Below are 18773 nucleotides of genomic sequence, written 5' to 3' on the forward strand. Positions count from 1 at the left end.
GGGGATTTAGCCCCAAAGCCCTCGACTGTTTAGCCCGTAACCTGTTGCAAGACGCGTGCTCTATTGGTCTGAGGCAGTGTCCGTCACAGGGTGTTATGCATGGAGGTATGTCGGTGTTACCTTGATTATCTTTATAAAATTGCATAATACACTTGTACACTAACTGTATCTCTGTATCTACACGCACACAAACATACTGACACACAGAATATATATATATATATATATATATATATATATATATGTATATGTGTGTACTTAAGTGAAACCTTAAACCACTAATCATTTATAATTTGCGGTTGGGTGGGTCCAGACAATCTGGCTACATCATGCAAATAGCCTCTACACCTGCAACGCATGTAAATAAAATCAATGTGTTGGCAGGAGACAGTACAACAAATCATGTGGATCCCTTTGTTCTTTTTTTCCCCTCGTTATGCTTAAGCGTCAAAGAGCCAAAGGAGCGCATGCTCGATGCGCATGGGACTCACCTGGGACACGTTGCTCAGCTGCGGTTGAAAGTCCCATACGCTGAAGGACCAAATGATGCACTACAATACAAACTGTGCTACACAGCTGCGGCTTAATAACCAGCTCATGACGAGGCCGGATGCTAAAACTAAAACAAGAAGTGGACACCACAGGTGACTGTGCCTTTTTTCCCACTCGCCATAACCAACGAAAGTTCCCTCGCTTGTAAGTACTTCTGTGTTTCCTCTCGTCCCTTGCCTAAACCTGTAAGAGTTTGACAGAATTGTAGGAAACACATGTAGCAGTTCTAACAAGTGTATTTTGTAGACTAAAAGATGCAGGCAAGTTTAGTCTATTCATCCATCCTTGGAATTAGATAGATAGATGTAGAATCAATAGGCCATTCTTTTCAAGTCAAATACAATATGGAAGCAGTAACTGATGAAAGAGGCAAATAATCCTTGTTGTTTCATAATACATTTTCCACATTGTTCCTACAGGGGCTGAGTACCTGTCGACAGGTAGGTATTAGATGATGTTGTGAATGTCTAGAGAAGAACAGATAATAAACCTCCCTGGACCATCACTAAGGAGACAAAAAACCTCCCTTGAGTTGATGGCAGTGTTTGCTATAAAACCTCTTATGAGACTCGTTCTGTTGTATAAATCTGTACAGTGAAGGCAGTGCCATTTTTCTTTCTCTGCTTTGCATTATTATCTTTAAAAGAAAGCCTCATGTTTTTCTGTGTGCAGGTGTGTGTCTGCTTTGTATACCACAGGCAATGGGAAAATGCTGCAAACGCAATGGGAGACTGCTGTGCTTGTGTCTGCTGCCTTGTATGATGACTGGCCATCTTTTAATTTATATTGGCATCTCCATATTCATCACCATCTCCTACGCTCCGCCAAAAATAACTATCCACTATATTGCTCCAGGGATTTCTGCTAATTCTTCAACTATGGCCTCCCATCCACTCGGGCCTTTCTGGAACCTTCGTTTGGAGGACAGTGCTCTGTGGAACCAGCTTCAGCATGCTTGGGACCGTGAGCACAATCCACTACTGATAGGAAACACAACTCGCATACAGAGGAAGCCCAAAGCTAAGTTTTTATCAGAGATTAACAATGAATGTATTTCTGACAACACATCATACAAGTGTTCAGTCCCTCACATGCAAGATATAAACAAGCTGCCAGAACAGATTAGGGCATTTATCAGGTCAATGTATTACAGGGAGTACCCCCTTCTTATCAACCAACCCGGTATGTGTAGGAAAGACAACAGTAGCTTTGATCTGGACTCTCCCATGCTCCTCATGGCTATCAAATCTCAAGTGGGAAACTTTGAAAATAGGCAGGCAATCCGTGAAACATGGGGACGCAGTGGTCTGGTGGAAGGGGAATCAAATAAAAAAGGTGGATTGGTGCGCACAGTCTTTCTTCTTGGAAGGCAGGACTCGGGTACAGGTCCACACCCAGACCTAAAAAATCTCCTGGAGCTAGAGAACCTGAAGTATGGGGATATTCTACTGTGGGACTTCAGAGATACTTTTTATAATTTGACCCTAAAGGACTTGCTGTTCTGGCGATGGTTCGAGCAGTACTGTCCCACTGCCATCTTTGTTTTCAAAGGAGACGATGACGTCTTTGTCAGAACAAATGCCCTTCTGGATTATCTGCACAAGAACGAGGAGGAACACAAACTACAGCTACTTTTAAAAAGGAAAACTGAGATGGATATGTTCATCGGGGACGTGATTACTAATGCAATGCCAAACCGTGAACCGTCCACAAAATACTACATACCAGAAAATTTCTACAAAGGAGTGTATCCACCCTATGCTGGTGGAGGAGGGGTGGTGTATTCTGGATCACTTGCATTACGTTTGAAAGAGGTGTCTGAGAGGGTCCACCTTTTCCCTATTGATGATGTGTATCTTGGAATGTGCCTGCACAGACTCGGGCTTTCTCCAACCCATCACCCGGGTTTTTTAACATTTGACCTCCCAGCAGGAGAAAGGGAAAATCCTTGTGCATACAGATCTGTTCTGCTTGTTCACAAACGGAGTCCCAAGGAGATGGTTACTTTGTGGAAAAAGCTCCGGAACCTGCCTGGTCAATGCTAAGGCTCATTTGCCATCCAAATAGGACTCAGTGAGTACAGGATGACTGCTACAACCACACTCACTGGCTTCATCTTCATATCAATCAGGCTTTGTCACATTACGGAAGGTCACATAATGGACATTTCCTGTGTGGAGTTAAAAACTGAATAGAAGACCAATCTACCTCAAAGAGGGTTTGTTAATAAGGCATCACAGATTAAGGGCATACATTCTGGCCCCTTATTCACCATTTGTATTTATTTACTCTTCTTTAACTTAAAGGTTTTATTTTCTTGACTATAGAAAATATTTTACCATTGTAAATGATTTAGATGTATTTATACAATGGCTGGTGAACATAGTTTTTTTTTTTTTTTTCCCCTTTCTTAAATTTCTTGGCACTATTTTCTTCCCTTTAAGTCAGCAGTTTCTCTTAAAATGTTCTGATGTTTAACTTTCACTTCGAAACTGCAACACAGCTTGATTAAATGTATAATTTTCATGTGATGTCTTCTGTACCTCAAAAAAAGCAATGCTTGACTTTGAAAGGTGTGTATCTACATGGTTGTAATCCTTGAAAAAAACTTTGTCTTTTTTTTTATGTTCTCTGCTGCCAGAAAAATGGTTTTTTTAGTGTCAATCTATGATGCTAACTACTTCCAACTTCTTGTATTAAATCATAAAGCATAAAACAACGTCTTTCAAGTCATGAAAATCTGAAAATCACTGATAAAGTAAAATTATGCAGTTGTTATTCAAAACGCTATAAGTTGCCTTAAACATGGACAATGTTCATGGGTATATAGATGTTGTAACACTGGAGTTTGGTTGTGAATAAAAAAGATGAACTTTAGCATTTCTTGAAAGATAAAATACTCAGTAAGAGTTTAAGTGCATTAATAGACACATTATAAATCAGCAGCATGGCACAAACAGCAGAGATCACATTTAAGTAAATATTTCCGCACTTGCAGTCTGAAATGTTTATGGATAACTCTAGTGTTTGGCGCGCTTGTCTCTTCTTTCTTCTTGATTATATTAGTAGCCCATTCTTGTCTGGTCTCAGTTATTGATCTTAGTACTAATAGGCAGACAGTGGCTTCAGAGTAATGCATTTGGAGGAGTCCATCCAAAGAAAAGACAGGAAAGATTGTTAAGATGATGAATACTAAACACAAAATATATATTTTTTAAAACATTGTATAAAAACAAACACCCTAATTGTGTTTATGTGTACACATATACATTTATATGTGTTTATATGTGTGCTTTTGTTGAGATGATACTCAGATTAGATCTGACAATATTAGCTCATGATAGTTTAGACAGGCATCTAGTGTTGCAGTGACGCAAATGAAGGCAAGTTCCTGAAAACACAGGAGTGATGATTTAATGTTAGTAAGCCTGAGTAACAGCCCCACCCAGTGAAGCTCTGTGGTAGTGACCAGAAGGTTCCTGCTGAATTTTGACCTCTTTTAGTTATAAAAGAGGTCAAAAGACGATAAACAGTCCTATATTTGAGAAAGAAGAATGACAGAAGGGATAAGTCAAGAGAACAGACACTTGAACATTGTTGCATCTCAACAATGCTGATAATTTATGATTCTGTGTGCTTTAGTATTTTTTATCTGATAATGAATAAATATCATAAAAGCTAAACTGTGTGTTTTAAGTCATTTTGTTAAAAAAATTGCCTTGCCTGAATGCATAGAGGTGACATTCCAGTGAATACATAATCGTTAATATAATTCTGAAATGACAGATGTTTTTTTCCTTGTTTTTTTTTATTTTTGTGTGTTCTTTGACCACAGTGGAGAATACTTCTATATTTATATATTAGTATTATTTTTAGTACTAGTATTTTAAGTGGAAATTGATCGCGCATAGGAAAAAAAGGCACAACGTTACAGACAATACATCCTTGATTATTTGTGTACATTGATGACAGTATATTTCAAGTAGTCCTGTAACCTTCTTTGTCAGGAAGAACATCTGTACATGAAGAAAAGAACCCTCATCAGCTCAGTAAAATCAAAAACTGTGTGATTAATTCTTAGAAGGTCAATATCAAGGTTGCTTTTGAATTTACAGATGTATGCTCAAGACGTTTATTAATGCAGCTTTCATGGAAAAACGTAGAATAAAAATATTTGTAAAACATAAATTTTGATGGAAGAGGAATAATAAACGCACTGTCTAGAATTTTTGGTACAGATTGTTTTAAATAAACTTTAAATAAAGTCAAATTGGGGAAACACTGTACACCAAATAATTACCTGTATTACAAAATCCAAACAAGATATTCAAAAATAAGTCTTTGATCCAACAGGAATAGTCAAGTGAAGTTTGTATTCCTGATGAACCGTCACCTGTGGTGATTTTTTGGGTATTGCAATTAAATGGAAATGCAAACCTATAATCTGAAGTAAAAGCTTATTACACATTTATATATTTTACATGTTTTTGTCACTGAGGCAGCCTATCAAATAGTTTCACAGAAAAGAAGTCAGACATGATGGATGAGCAATTGACGAGTGATGTCATTAGTCCAGTCAAACAGCGTCACCCAGTGGAGATCTCTGGCAGAGACCAGAAAATTCCTGAAGACTCTGGACCTCCTCCACTTAGTATATATAAACTGGGACAGTCTCACTGCTGAGACAGAAAGCAAGACAAGCAACACCAAGAAGACAACAGACACCTGAACAGTGTTTCATCTCACAAGAAGAGGACTCAACACTAAACCCACTGAAGATGCTGTGCTCTCATGGAGTCCAGTCTGCACTCAGTCCATTCATGGACTTCTACTGGCCTGTGCGCAGTCTGTGGCCAGAGATCAAGCCTCTGTTCTACCAGCAGGATCTCCTGCAGAGAAACCTACAGGAGCTGTGCAGCAGTCTGGAGCTGATGGATAAACTTCAACACAGGATCCTGGAGGAGACAGATCCTTTCCAAAGCAGCATGGCTGTGCAGCCAGTTGCTGTCCAGCTGGAGAAAGAGGGAGACAAGTTTGCTCTGATGCTGGACACTCGAGGCTTTTCCCCAGAGGAGCTGTCTGTCAGGCAGGTGGGCAGGAAGCTGAGAGTCAGTGGCAAGACAAAGAAGAAGCAGGAGGATGGGAAAGGCTCGTACTCTTACAGACTGCAGGAGTTCAGACAGGAGTTTGATCTGCCTGAAGGACTGAACCCTCAAACCATCACGTGCCACCTGTCTCCAGATGGGAAGCTCCACATCCAGGCAGCCAAAGCTCCGTGTGTTGAAGAGGCTGAGAGAGAGCTGACTATCAAGAGGAGCTCAGAGGACAAAGCACAGCAGAGTGTGTGTTCACAGGCAGAAGACAGCAGGACAGAGACACACAGCAGCACACAGGACAAACCTGTAAACATGGATATGAAATGATACCAATGTAAAATAAATGTTTTTTTTTAAATAATATTAATTTCTTTTTATATGTGTAATTGTGATTTATATCTGATGATAAATAAACATCACAAACACTGAATCATGTTGTGTGGGGTTTTTTTTCTATTTCATACATTAAAAAAATACAGCACATAAATGATAGAAAAAGAAAGTGATAAATAATATAATCTATTCCATCCATTCATGTTCTCCAGCTCCCAGCTGCCATAGGTGGCATACAGAGAATGAATGTCATCCATGTTCATATTATACAACTTACAATCAAGCATATGTTTGGACTGTGGGAGGAACATTGATTATCAAGAAAGATACTTCAAAGTAACCATGATGGTGGTGCAGTCGTTAGCACGGTCACTGCACTGTGGCCTTTTTTATTAATATCCATATAGGCTGTGTCACTTTAAAAAAAGACATGTAAAAATAGGATAATGTACATATAAAACAAGTAAAACATACGTTTTAACTTTGATTTCAGATTATAAACTAGCATTTGTTTTTTATTGCAATACCCATATATCTCAATTTGGAGAATCTTTTTATCAGGATTTCAGACTTCATTAATCCCAATGTACTAAAGTCTTTTTTTAATGTTTTGTTCAGATTTTCTAATGCAGGTAATTAATAGATGTATAGTATTTCCCTAATTTGAGATAAAATAAATACATCTGGCAAATAAAAGATTACACAAAAGTGTTTACTGTTTTAAGTTTTTAAAGACAAATGACCTGAACTCAAAATTGTTTCTGTTAGTATTTGTTTTATTGTTCCATTTTGCATGAATGGTGCAGTAAGTAATTTCTTCAACATGTATTGGTAAATTCAAAAGCAAGCTTGACCTTCTGTAAACTAATCACACAGTATCTGATTTTATTGAACTGATGATGGTTCTTTTCTTTAACATCGATACTCTTCATGACACAAAAGATGAACAGTTTAAAGTGTTAAATGAAACACTATCAAAATTGAATGAAAATAATCCATGTGGCATTGATGAAAGCTTTGTGCTTTTTTCTCTGCATAATCAAATTTCATTTTTGGTGATTTCTGTAAAATTAAAATAATACTAATGTATGAATAAGAAAAAAGTGGGGAAAAAACATCATTTCAGAATCATACTAACGATTATATGTTCACTGGCATGTCCATTCTATCCATTCAGGCAAGGCCTTTTTTTAAACATATGACTTAAGTAAAACACACAGGAAACAGAGTTCAGCTTTAAACATTTTTAATCGTCATTACATTAAAAAAACAAAAAAACAAAAACAAAAAACAAACCAAAAAAAACCCAAAACATATAGGACCATAAATTATCATTTGCATTGAAAAGAAAATCTATTTTAAATTGACGTCATTTTAAATCTCATTCCATGTTTTCAGGTTTGTCCTGTGTGCTGCTGTGTGTCTCTGTCCTGCTGTCTTCTGCCTGTGAACACACACTCTGCTGTGCTTTGTCCTCTGAGCTCCTCTTGATAGTCAGCTCTCTCTCAGCCTCTTCAACACACGGAGCTTTGGCTGCCTGGATGTGGAGCTTCCCATCTGGAGACAGGTGGCACGTGATGGCTTGATGGTTCAGTCCTTCAGGCAGATCAAACTCCTGTCTGAAGTCCTGCAGTCTGTAAGAGTACGAGCCTTTCCCATCCTCCTGCTTCTTCTCTGTCTTGCCACTGACTCTCAGCTTCCTGCCCACCTGCCTGACAGACAGCTCCTCTGGGGAAAAGCCTCGAGTGTCCAGCATCAGAGCAAACTTGTCTCCCTCTTTCTCCAGCTGGACGGCAACTGGCTGCACAGCCATGCTGCTTTGGAAAGGATCTGTCTCCTCCAGGATCCTGTGTTGAAGTTTATCCATCAGCTCCAGACTGCTGCACAGCTCCTGTAGGTTTCTCTGCAGGAGATCCTGCTGGTAGAAGAGAGGCTTGATCTCTGGCCACAGACTGCGCACAGGCCAGTAGAAGTCCATGAATGGACTGAGTGCAGACTGGACTCCATGAGAGCACAGCATCTTCAGTGGGTTTAGTGTTGAGTCCTCTTCTTGTGAGATGAAACACTGTTCAGGTGTCTGTTGTCTTCTTGGTGTTGCTTGTCTTGCTTTCTGTCTCAGCAGTGAGACTGTCCCAGTTTATATATACTAAGTGGAGGAGTTCCAGAGTCTTCAGGAATGTTCTGGTCTTTGCCACAGATCTCCACTGGGTGGAGCTGTTTCCCAGGAACAGAACCTCACTTTTGCTGCTGGAAAAACTTAAATCCCCATCCATGACTTGAAATATGTACTATTTTTCCCCCAAATTTTCATTTGCTTTGACTGAGAAGAAAAACTATATCTACTAAACAAATATCTGATTCATGCTGATGAAAGACGAGCAGGAAATTGACCTCTTCTTCCTCAGCCCTCAACCTGCTCTCACCAAGACTGAAAAATACAAAAAATAAAATAAAGAACAAAACTCCGCATTACTTGAGAAGTATAATATAATACAATATTTACTGGAATATCCATTCTAACCATATATGCAGTGAATTTGTTTTTAACAAGTCCATTGATTTAAATACGAATTTAAATGCAAACATCGGAGGTAAGCCTTAGATGTACACCATTTCCCCAGAAGGGGTCCAGAATCTTCAGGAATGTTCTGGTCTTTGCCACAGATCTCCACTGGGTGGAGCTGTTTCACAGAACTTCTGACGTCACTTGTGAACTGAATGCACTTCATGTCTGATGTGAAAAGCTATTTGTCTACTGATCAAAAAATGTTTGGGTTCATGCTGATATTTTTTAAACACTAGTTCAAATCAATTTTATAATCCAAAACATATTATTAAAATCAAATAACATAAACTCCAAATTCTAAGAATGTGTAGAGAAACAGGTGAACATGTTTCAACATATAGCCATTACCACATATATCCACTAGGATGGGTTGTTTCTCAAGAGTGCCGAGTTCACTTAATAATTCTTAATAAGAATATGTTTTTGCAAATGTGTTTTGCTAACTTCAAATAGCATGATGTTAGTAATTATCACATGTGCAGTATATAATTGTTGTTAAATTATATGGTGAAATAGTCTGGCTTGTAAAATATTTGCTCAATTTATCAATACTTGGTACATTCTTCATGTTTGTTTGAAGGCTGTAACTTTCATTTGTTTAATAGATTACTGGAAATTGAAAAGCAACACACACACACAGAACTTGTGGAAACTAATTGCGCAGTATTTGATTTTTCTTACTTGTGAACTGAATGTTCTGTTGTTCACTTTGACATCGAGTGTTGTCACATTTTTGGAACAGACAATAAGATTGCATGAACTACTCTGAAACCACCTGGTCTATGAAGTGTTAACTCAGATAAAGCCAGGAGCTCATTCATCAAACCCAGATGGTGTTGAATTAAACAACAGTTTTCAGTCTGAACTACCAAATTCAATTTGTCCTCATTTGTTTCTATTTTTAAAAGCCATAAAGTTTAGAATTTTAGAGCTGGAGAACTTGGATGCATGGATCACAGGACCTCAATAAAACTCCTTCTATCCTCCTCTGTGCTTTTTTTCTTTCTTTCTTTTTAATGTAGGACTTAGAAAGAAAGACACAGAAAACATAGTTAAGCTTTGATAACATTTATTTCTCAACACATGAAAACTGAATGAATATCAATACAAAAACATTTATTTTACATTGGTATCATTTCATATCCATGTTTTCAGGTTTGTCCTGTGTGCTGCTGTGTGTCTCTGTCCTGCTGTCTTCTGCCTGTGAACACACACTCTGCTGTGCTTTGTCCTCTGAGCTCCTCTTGATAGTCAGCTCTCTCTCAGCCTCTTCAACACACGGAGCTTTGGCTGCCTGGATGTGGAGCTTCCCATCTGGAGACAGGTGGCACGTGATGGTTTGAGGGTTCAGTCCTTCAGGCAGATCAAACTCCTGTCTGAACTCCTGCAGTCTGTAAGAGTACGAGCCTTTCCCATCCTCCTGCTTCTTCTCTGTCTTGCCACTGACTCTCAGCTTCCTGCCCACCTGCCTGACAGACAGCTCCTCTGGGGAAAAGCCTCGAGTGTCCAGCATCAGAGCAAACTTGTCTCCCTCTTTCTCCAGCTGGACGGTAACTGGCTGCACAGCCATGCTGCTTTGGAAAGGATCTGTCTCCTCCAGGATCCTGTGTTGAAGTTTATCCATCAGCTCCAGACTGCTGCACAGCTCCTGTAGGTTTCTCTGCAGGAGATCCTGCTGGTAGAACAGAGGCTTGATCTCTGGCCACAGACTGCGCACAGGCCAGTAGAAGTCCATGAATGGACTGAGTGCAGACTGGACTCCATGAGAGCACAGCATCTTCAGTGGGTTTAGTGTTGAGTCCTCTTCTTGTGAGATGAAACACTGTTCAGGTGTCTGTTGTCTTCTTGGTGTTGCTTGTCTTGCTTTCTGTCTCAGCAGTGAGACTGTCCCAGTTTATATATACTAAGTGGAGGAGTTCCAGAGTCTTCAGGAATGTTCTGGTCTTTGCCACAGATCTCCACTGGGTGGAGCTGTTTTACAGGATTTATGACATCACTTCTTTTCTGTGAAACTATTTGATTACCGCATGTATTTACTAATGTCCATATAGGCTGCCTCAGTGACAAAAACATGTAAAATATATAAATGTGTAATAAGCGTAAATGCTACATATTTCAGATCTGACATCAAGTTTTTATTGTTTACTTTGATTAAGTAAATATTCAGTTACATTATTTAAATTTTTGTTCAAATGTGATATTTAAAAAAAACACAACCAGAAATCCAAAATCCAAGAACGCCTAGATACTCTTTCACGGTAATTGCAGAACATAGTGCAGTTTGATGCATTTATCACATATAACCAATTTGTGGGGCTTTTTCTCAAGAATACTGACTTCAGTTAATGTTCAATGTAGGATCAGAACTGTAAATCTTTAACATACTTTATTAAATTGCTACAGTTGGCTGTTGATAATTATCAGATTTAAAGTATTTATTTATTTATTTATTTTCAGTCTCAGCTCAAATGATCTGACTTGTAAAATGATTGCGTGTATTAGCCGATACTTATTTTGTTCTTCATGTTTCTTTGAATTCTGTAGCACTGCATTTGTAAAATAGGCTGCTGGATATTAAAAAGCACAGCTCACATAGACCTTGTGGAAACTAAATGCACAGTTTTAAATTTTTTTTAACACCTGAGCTGATAAACGTTTTCTTGTTCACTTTGACATGCAGAGCTGTCATTTGTTGGGAACCAACACAAAATTAAAACTACCCACATGGAGTTAAATATTAAGTGGGTTTTTTTTTGGTCTGCACAATCAAATCCCATTTTTATTAATTTCTCCAGATTGACAGAAGAAATAAAACGATTAAATATGTCTGCTTTTTTCTTTAAAGAAACAACAATAATGTTTCTACAAGAATATGAATGTCAGACAAAGCCAAAATTAAAAGTAAAGAAAAAAATCAATTGAAATCATTTAATCTGTTCATTACTGTAAGACTGAATAAATATGTGTATCTTTAAATCTGTCAGACAAAAGTGTGTTTATCTTGAAGACCAAATGAGCAATGAAATAATAATCATTTCTGAAATATCCCCTTAATTTAATTTAGCATCATGAGTAAATACTCAGAATGAATTTGTTCATTTCCATTAAATTGCTAAAGTGAAGTTGAGATTATATATCCATCACACAGCTTTTGTGTCTGCCGACAGCATACTCCAGCAAAAGAAGGACTTGTTTGCCTGAACAGGTTTACAGTCAGTCGAAGAGCCAACACAGAGAAAGACAGAAGATCACTCAAGTACACAGTCATACCTTTGTCAAATTTAGAATCGCCAGTAAAGTTAACTTGCATGTTGTTGTACTGCAGGAGGAAGCAGCTGAACAGATCCGACATAGATTCAGTGAGAAACTACACACATAAAGTCCTGAACCAGCCAGCTGTAGATTCGCTGTTGCTGTGAGGCCAGAGTGAAGAAACTGTGCTAAGTACTGCACCATCATCATGGATACTTTGAAGTATCTTTCTTGGTAATCAGGCTTCCTCCCACAGTCCAAACATATGCTTTCTTTATAGATTGCATAATGTGAACATGAATGACATTCATTCTCTCAGCATTCATCTCAGCTCCCTGTGAAAGACTGGGAACTCTTCCAGGGTTTCACAGGACTTCTGACATCACTCATATGATTTCTTCATTACAAGTTTTTACCAGTGATCATAAGAGACTACAAAACTACCAAGCTTAGATTTGAGGGAAGCAATATTCAGTTATGGTGCGAAAGTTAAACTCAATTTTTAGTGGAAATCATTTAATACAGACCAGACTTCTTTTTTTTTTGAAAATCGACGACTTTTCACAAGTCTATGAAGAAAGTATGAAACACCTCGTCTATACATAGGGCCTTTTTATTATTCTTCCAACAGTAATTTGAGGTTTCATCCACTAGATGGCAGGATCTCCTTCCTCATACATGTACTCCCAAAACTTTTGAAATACCTCTGAAATATGTCTTCTATTATACCATATTTGGTATTAAATACTAAGCATAAATACATAAATAAATTAATTTTCCTTGTTATTTTTCAAGTTGTTTGCAGACCTGCTTTGTGATTTCCTGCCTTTTAATTTGCATTTTCCTTTTGTTAAAATAATACTTTCCTACTAGTGGTTTTACAGTTTTATGATTAGAAATGAATAACACAACCATGTGATGTAATGATACACATATAATTGTAACATACTGACTCTAGACTACACAATCCAAGATGTACTCCATGTTTTTTCCAAAGGGTAATTAACATTAAAGCCCTCATCTGGATGTATACTTCTGCACATAGAAACAAATTAACAACTGTTTATGCGTCAAACTAAACAATCACACCAACCAAAATATGTAAAGATATATTTTTAATCAATTAATTATTGTCATGCCTTGTAATATGTTGCAACTGATAATTTACAGCACTGAATGTTATTTTTGTCAGATTTTCTAATAGCAGTTTATACCTCTCATCTATCCTTACTTATTTTACCTTTCCTAAGAGTATAGAACAAAGACTAATATGATGATGATGCAGAGAAGTAGGGCAGAAACAGCATGGAGCCAGGTTTTAAACCCACAGTCTTTTCAACATTTACTGTGTCTCTCAAGAAAACAAGACGGATGATGAAACCTCGACTGGCAAATACAGCAGTTTGCTGCTCGGGGATATTGTGTCATGGTTGGTGTCAATATTTTTGACAGATAAAGAGAATATATGATTTTTTGGAGTGGGAAAGATACTTTTTCTTTTTCTTTTTTGTCAAGCATTCACCTTTGGATGAACTCTCAAAAGTGGAGGCAGGATAGAAGTGAGGAGGAGGTGGAGAAGAATGAAAAGTAACAAAAATAGAGGAAGGATGAGGAGGAGGAAGAGGAGGAGAAAGCAAGGCTCCGCTCCAAGTAAATCATCTGCATTGTTCTCCTAATGCTTCTTATACGCACCGACACCCACATATCCTGAAAGTGTCGGGACAGTGCCGCACACACAAAGAGAATCCCAGGCACAAATTCACACTTCCTTGTTACTGTCTTAGTTTGTCCCTCACGGAGATGGTTTTTAATGCACCATAATCCCCCTCGTTCCCTTGAACACATAAAAGACATATCCTTCTATCTGTGTAAGTGGCTCTGACGGCCACCAGCTCATCATAATCACACATGCACACACAAGCGCACACGGCCGCCAGCTCATCAACATGCAGTTATTCCTTTGGTGCGGGATCGCAGGCTGTTAATTGGCTGCCAAGCAGAATGTGTGTGTTTTTGTGTGTGTATGTGTGTTTGTGTCTGTACTGCAGAGCTGGGGTTGCTTAGAAATTCCCGTCACGTCCGGGAGCCTCGATTAAGACGTTGCTCCAGTTTCGAACAGACAGACATGTGGGGAGGAGGGGAAAGAGGTAGAGAGGGGTAGAGGATGCAGCAGGGGGGAGAAAGATGAGAGAACTCCAGAGGAGTGGGAAGAGAGAAAGAGAGGTGATGAGGCGGGACTCGGCAAAGAACAAAAAAAAAAAGAAAAAGGAAGGAGAAGTGAGAGTGAGAGAGAAGAAGTGAAATACTGCAGTGGTCCTGTGTGTGAGACCTAGAGCAGATAACATACACTCTACTGCCTGTCTTATCACTGTGATAGAGTTGCAAAGTAGAAGACAGTATTTTAGGTATGTGCTGTAGAGTTCCAGCAGTGGGAGTCCTGTTCATCTCCTGCAGATACATTGTTAGGTGACTGGCTCACATAGAACTGACAGTCTCCTGGATTAAACAGCAGTGCAACTGTGCTCAAAAAAGGGGGAAAAAAATCTGTTTCCACGATGAAAAAGTGACACATACAAGGACATAAGTCAAGCAAGACTGAAAAGGCTCATTTCAGTCAGAAAAAGTAATTCACTTAGTCTCTGTTAGCAGATGAAGTTGTGTTAAGTGCTCTTTACTGAGAGGAACCTACAGATATCTGATAAAACATTTAGCAGTTTAAATTAGCTCGCTTTCAGAGTCCGGATCACTTCTGGGTGATGATGACTCTATTACAAAATTGAACTTAGTACGTTTTGCCTTACAGTTCTGTTTGAATGTCATTGTGGAGCGCAAAAACTCAAATGTTTGTTCAATAGCTGGTATCAAAGCTAAGGCTGGTGACCATGCATAGAATATACAGTGGGGCAAAAAAGTATTTAGTCAGCCACCGATTGTGCAAGTTCCCCCACTTAAAATGATGACAGAGGTCAGTAATTTGCACCAGAGGTACACTTCAACTGTGAGAGACAGAATGTGAAAAAAAAATCCATGAATCCACATGGTAGGATTTGTAAAGAATTTATCCGTAAATCAGGGTGGAAAATAAGTATTTGGTCAATAACAAAAATACAACTCAATACTTTGTAACATAACCTTTGTTGGCAATAACAGAGGTCAAACGTTTACTATAGGTCTTTACCAGGTTTGCACACACAGTAGCTGGTATTTTGGCCCATTCCTCCATGCAGATCTTCTCGAGAGCAGTGATGTTTTGGGGCTGTCGCCGAGCAACACGGACTTTCAACTCCCGCCACAGATTTTCTATGGGGTTGAGGTCTGGAGACTGGCTAGGCCACTCCAGGACTTTCAAATGCTTCTTACGGAGCCACTCCTTTGTTGCCCGGGCGGTGTGTTTTGGATCATTGTCATGTTGGAAGACCCAGCCTGGTTTCATCTTCAAAGTTCTCACTGATGGAAGGAGGTTTTGGCTCAAAATCTCACGATACATGGCCCCATTCATTCTGTCCTTAACACGGATCAGTCGTCCTGTCCCCTTGGCAGAAAAACAGCCCCATAGCATGATGTTTCCACCCCCATGCTTCACAGTAGGTATGGTGTTCTTGGGATGCAACTCAGTATTCTTCTTCCTCCAAACACGACGAGTTGAGTTTATACCAAAAAGTTCTACTTTGGTTTCATCTGACCACATGACATTCTCCCAGTCCTCTGCTGTATCATCCATGTGCTCTCTGGCAAACTTCAGACGGGCCTGGACATGCACTGGCTTCAGCAGCGGAACACGTCTGGCACTGCGGGATTTGATTCCCTGCCGTTGTAGTGTGTTACTGATGGTGACCTTTGTTACTTTGGTCCCAGCTCTCTGCAGGTCATTCACCAGGTCCCCCCGTGTGGTCCTGGGATCTTTGCTCACCGTTCTCATGATCATTTTGACCCCACGGGATGAGATCTTGCATGGAGCCCCAGATCGAGGGAGATTATCAGTGGTCTTGTATGTCTTCCATTTTCTGATGATTGCTCCCACGGTTGATTTTTTCACACCAAGCTGCTTGCCTATTGTTGATTCACTCTTCCCAGTCTGGTGCAGGTCTACAATACTTTTCCTGGTGTCCTTCGAAAGCTCTTTGGTCATGGCCATGGCGGAGTTTGGAGTCTGACTGTTTGAGGCTGTGGACAGGTGTCTTTTATACAGATGATGAGTTCAAACAGGTGCCATTCATACAGGTAACGAGTCGGGGACAGAAAAGCTTCTTACAGAAGACGTTACAGGTCTGTGAGAGCCAGAGATTTTCCTTGTTTGAGGTGACCAAATACTTATTTTCCACCCTGATTTACGAATAAATTCTTTACAAATCCTACCATGTGGAGTCATGGATTTTTTTTTCACATTCTGTCTCTCACAGTTGAAGTGTACCTCTGGTGCAAATTACTGACCTCTGTCATCATTTTAAGTGGGGGAACTTGCACAATCGGTGGCTGACTAAATACTTTTTTGCCCCACTGTATATATAGTCATGTACAGATATGTTTAGTGCTGGGTGATATGGAAAAAATATTTATCACGATATGAATTATTTTATGTCACGATAACAATATATATCACGATATACCACCTGACCTGTGGTCATCTGGAAAGTATGCAGTCTGTAAACAGCGAGCACAGAGGGTGCTGTCTTTGTTAATGAAAGGGATGGTTACGCTCATGTAGGGCTGTGTATCTCTGCTCGTCCATAGGTCAGTCATCAAGGCATAATGCACGACACTGCAAACATCCTTCTCTACTTTGGCCCGGCATGCATCATATAAGCGAGGCAACTCAACTTTACTGAAGTGCTTACGACCGGGCATAACGTACCACGGATCAAAGACTTTGATGAGGTCACGAAAGCTGTCCTTCTCAACTACATAAACAGGAACCATGCCTTTACAAATGTAACGCGAGATGGCTCCTGTGATTTGTTTATGGCGCTGGAACGTTTTCTCATACGGCATATCTTGTGCGAAAGACTGCTGTATCTTCAGCTGGCTATAGTTTTTCTTTTCCCAACTTGCTCCCATCGTTCCACAACTTGGTTTAGCTCGGATTTTCTGGATTCTTGAGTTTTCTTCTTCGTGGACCTTCTGTAGGTGATAGAAGAGATTTGTTGTGTTGCCATTGGGTGCAGGAATAGTTTTATAGCATAGCTTGCAAATGGGCGTCTTCTTTTTTTCTTTTTTTTTCTTTTTATCGGCCTCGATACCACATTTTCTTTTTTCTTTTTTTTTTGTGTCCCGTTTGGATCTTTAGCCATCAGAATTGTTGTCAAATGGGCGTCTTCTGCTACGTGTTGGTGCTGTTGAACCCAAAATGTAACCAAATCACAGACGTACCCCCTCTTTTTTCGGTAAAAGTGCTTCTTCTTGGGCTGCCTGTGTAGCTGTCTCTTCCTGTTGCATGTCCAGGCATGAAACTGCAACCTGTCGCACGTCCATCGTTTTGAGTTACCGTAAAGCATGCACATAAAGCAGCACCATGTCGCAAAACCACAAGACGGAGTTTCTTTGCAAAAAATATCTTTTTTTTAACTTTATTTTCTCTTGCATAAAGTTAAGAGTATGTATAGTGAGAAGACAACACTAATATATCTGCCACAGGCTGTTTAATGATATATTTTATGTAATAATTTATAAAATTAGGTTAGAAACGGTAGAAGACAAATGGCATGATAGACACTTTTCTATCGTCCACACGATATATATCGTCATATCGCCCAGCACTAGATATTTTTATGAAGATTCGTACAACAGTGGTATCTTTATCATGATGTCAGGTCACAGTTCATCAGCTAAAGCAAAGCAACCAAAACATTGCTTTCAAAACAAATGCTCGATTATTTCTGAAAGAAAATCTGGAATTCGGAGTGCACAGAAATAGTTTCAGAGCCAAGTGAGTGACAGAGAGAGAAGATTAGGTGAAAAGGGAAATAAGAAAAAAAACAAATACACAAGAAGCCCAAGATTACTAAAAGATATGCTCAGATGCAGAAAGAAGAGAAAGAGCAGGCTGCCCATTATAGATTATAAATGGGCAGATAGATTATAAACTTTTACGACGCTCTAATAAATCCTTGAGAGACTATTGGATGAATCTATGTCACACATATGTACTGAGTCAGTCAGCACATACTGTAACAACACATACACAACACAAGATTTTACTAGACATACCCTGTTATGTAATCATGCCAAAGAGAGAGAGAGAGAGAGAAACAGAAAGAGGCACTAATCAGACACCACACACTTCTCACAGCTGTCTGTCAGACGCTGACAGGGGCCATGTTGCTCTTTCCAAGCTGTGACATCCAAATGGCTTGTTTTGTTTTTACGTTGACATGTTGCCATTCTTTATTATTCATGCAGTCAGATGGTGGCAGTAGACCACAACAGCTCAGATGCTTTAAAACAGACAAAGCTTTATGTATGATGAGGCTGAGCTGATGAACAGTACGTAAGATCAATTGCCCAAGTTTCCAGTTCCAAAAGGAAAGACACTAACACTGACTCTTATCAAGTAAACCCAGAGAAATCAGATTCTTCTTACTTAATTCATATTCAATTCTATCTTGCCAACTAGCCTCGCTGATTACCTTTTTAAAGATTTCCCCCTAACAGAGAACAGGGGTTAAGGGCCGTTGTCCTTCTCTGCTGGTGACCTTGATCCTCTCATTTTTTTTTCTATTTGAAAAATAAAATTGACTGCTGCCCTCTCTCTGTGAGGGTGTGTGTATGTGAAGAACTGCAGCCCAAGTGATCTTAACATGCTACCGTGTTTGTTTGATGGAGGATAATTAAATAGGCAATAGAACCCAGCCTGCTCTAATCGCTATCGATTCATTTGCAGCACTCAGACACACAGAAACACACACACTCGGCCAATACCCCAAAGCCTCAGGTCTCTACAAGTAGATGTCTGATACTCCCACATCAGCTATCAGCAG

At 39.4% G+C, this 18773-nt stretch overlaps 4 protein-coding genes across 6 annotated transcripts; 2 read left to right on the forward strand and 2 right to left on the reverse strand.

The window, feature by feature from the left end:
* Positions 1 to 4: 4 nt before the first annotated feature.
* LOC147325694 (N-acetyllactosaminide beta-1,3-N-acetylglucosaminyltransferase 2) lies at positions 5 to 4421 on the forward strand. Of its 3 annotated transcripts, XM_086300321.1 has the most exons (4): positions 5 to 105; positions 446 to 696; positions 972 to 992; positions 1225 to 4421. In XM_086300321.1, the coding sequence occupies exon 4, from the start codon at positions 1254 to 1256 to the stop codon at positions 2595 to 2597; it is 1344 nt and encodes a 447-aa protein (XP_086156447.1). In that variant the 5' UTR covers positions 5 to 105; positions 446 to 696; positions 972 to 992; positions 1225 to 1253; the 3' UTR covers positions 2598 to 4421. The 3 variants fall into 3 exon arrangements, with proteins under 3 accessions (XP_086156447.1, XP_086156449.1, XP_086156448.1); XM_086300323.1 differs by lacking the exon at positions 972 to 992 and having other exon boundaries at positions 1225 to 4420; XM_086300322.1 differs by lacking the exon at positions 5 to 105 and having other exon boundaries at positions 405 to 696.
* Positions 4422 to 5234: 813 nt separating this feature from the next.
* On the forward strand, positions 5235 to 5990 carry LOC147325695 (heat shock protein 30-like). The gene has a single exon (XM_086302499.1). The coding sequence runs from the start codon at positions 5331 to 5333 to the stop codon at positions 5973 to 5975; it is 645 nt and encodes a 214-aa protein (XP_086158625.1). The 5' UTR covers positions 5235 to 5330; the 3' UTR covers positions 5976 to 5990.
* An 812-nt stretch (positions 5991 to 6802) lies between these two features.
* LOC147325696 (heat shock protein 30-like) lies at positions 6803 to 8450 on the reverse strand. The gene has a single exon (XM_086302500.1). The coding sequence runs from the start codon at positions 7999 to 8001 to the stop codon at positions 7363 to 7365; it is 639 nt and encodes a 212-aa protein (XP_086158626.1). The 5' UTR covers positions 8002 to 8450; the 3' UTR covers positions 6803 to 7362.
* Positions 8451 to 9585: 1135 nt separating this feature from the next.
* On the reverse strand, positions 9586 to 10437 carry LOC147325697 (heat shock protein 30-like). The gene has a single exon (XM_086302501.1). The coding sequence runs from the start codon at positions 10322 to 10324 to the stop codon at positions 9680 to 9682; it is 645 nt and encodes a 214-aa protein (XP_086158627.1). The 5' UTR covers positions 10325 to 10437; the 3' UTR covers positions 9586 to 9679.
* Between the last annotated feature and the right edge of the window lie 8336 nt (positions 10438 to 18773).

Source organism: Aulonocara sp. 'chitande type north' Nkhata Bay, linkage group LG7 (genome assembly GCF_057382095.1).
Source record: "Aulonocara sp. 'chitande type north' Nkhata Bay isolate Kocher_YH1m ecotype deep benthic linkage group LG7, A_spYH_male_GT1.1, whole genome shotgun sequence".
Classification (NCBI taxonomy): domain Eukaryota; kingdom Metazoa; phylum Chordata; class Actinopteri; order Cichliformes; family Cichlidae; genus Aulonocara; species Aulonocara sp. 'chitande type north' Nkhata Bay.

Bases quoted from the DNA above. Each gene is read 5' to 3' on its own strand.
- LOC147325694 (XM_086300321.1), top strand. From the start codon at position 1,254: ATGGGAAAATGCTGCAAACGCAATGGGAGACTGCTGTGCTTGTGTCTG.
- LOC147325697 (XM_086302501.1), bottom strand. From the start codon at position 10,324: ATGCTGTGCTCTCATGGAGTCCAGTCTGCACTCAGTCCATTCATGGAC.
- LOC147325695 (XM_086302499.1), top strand. From the start codon at position 5,331: ATGCTGTGCTCTCATGGAGTCCAGTCTGCACTCAGTCCATTCATGGAC.
- LOC147325696 (XM_086302500.1), bottom strand. From the start codon at position 8,001: ATGCTGTGCTCTCATGGAGTCCAGTCTGCACTCAGTCCATTCATGGAC.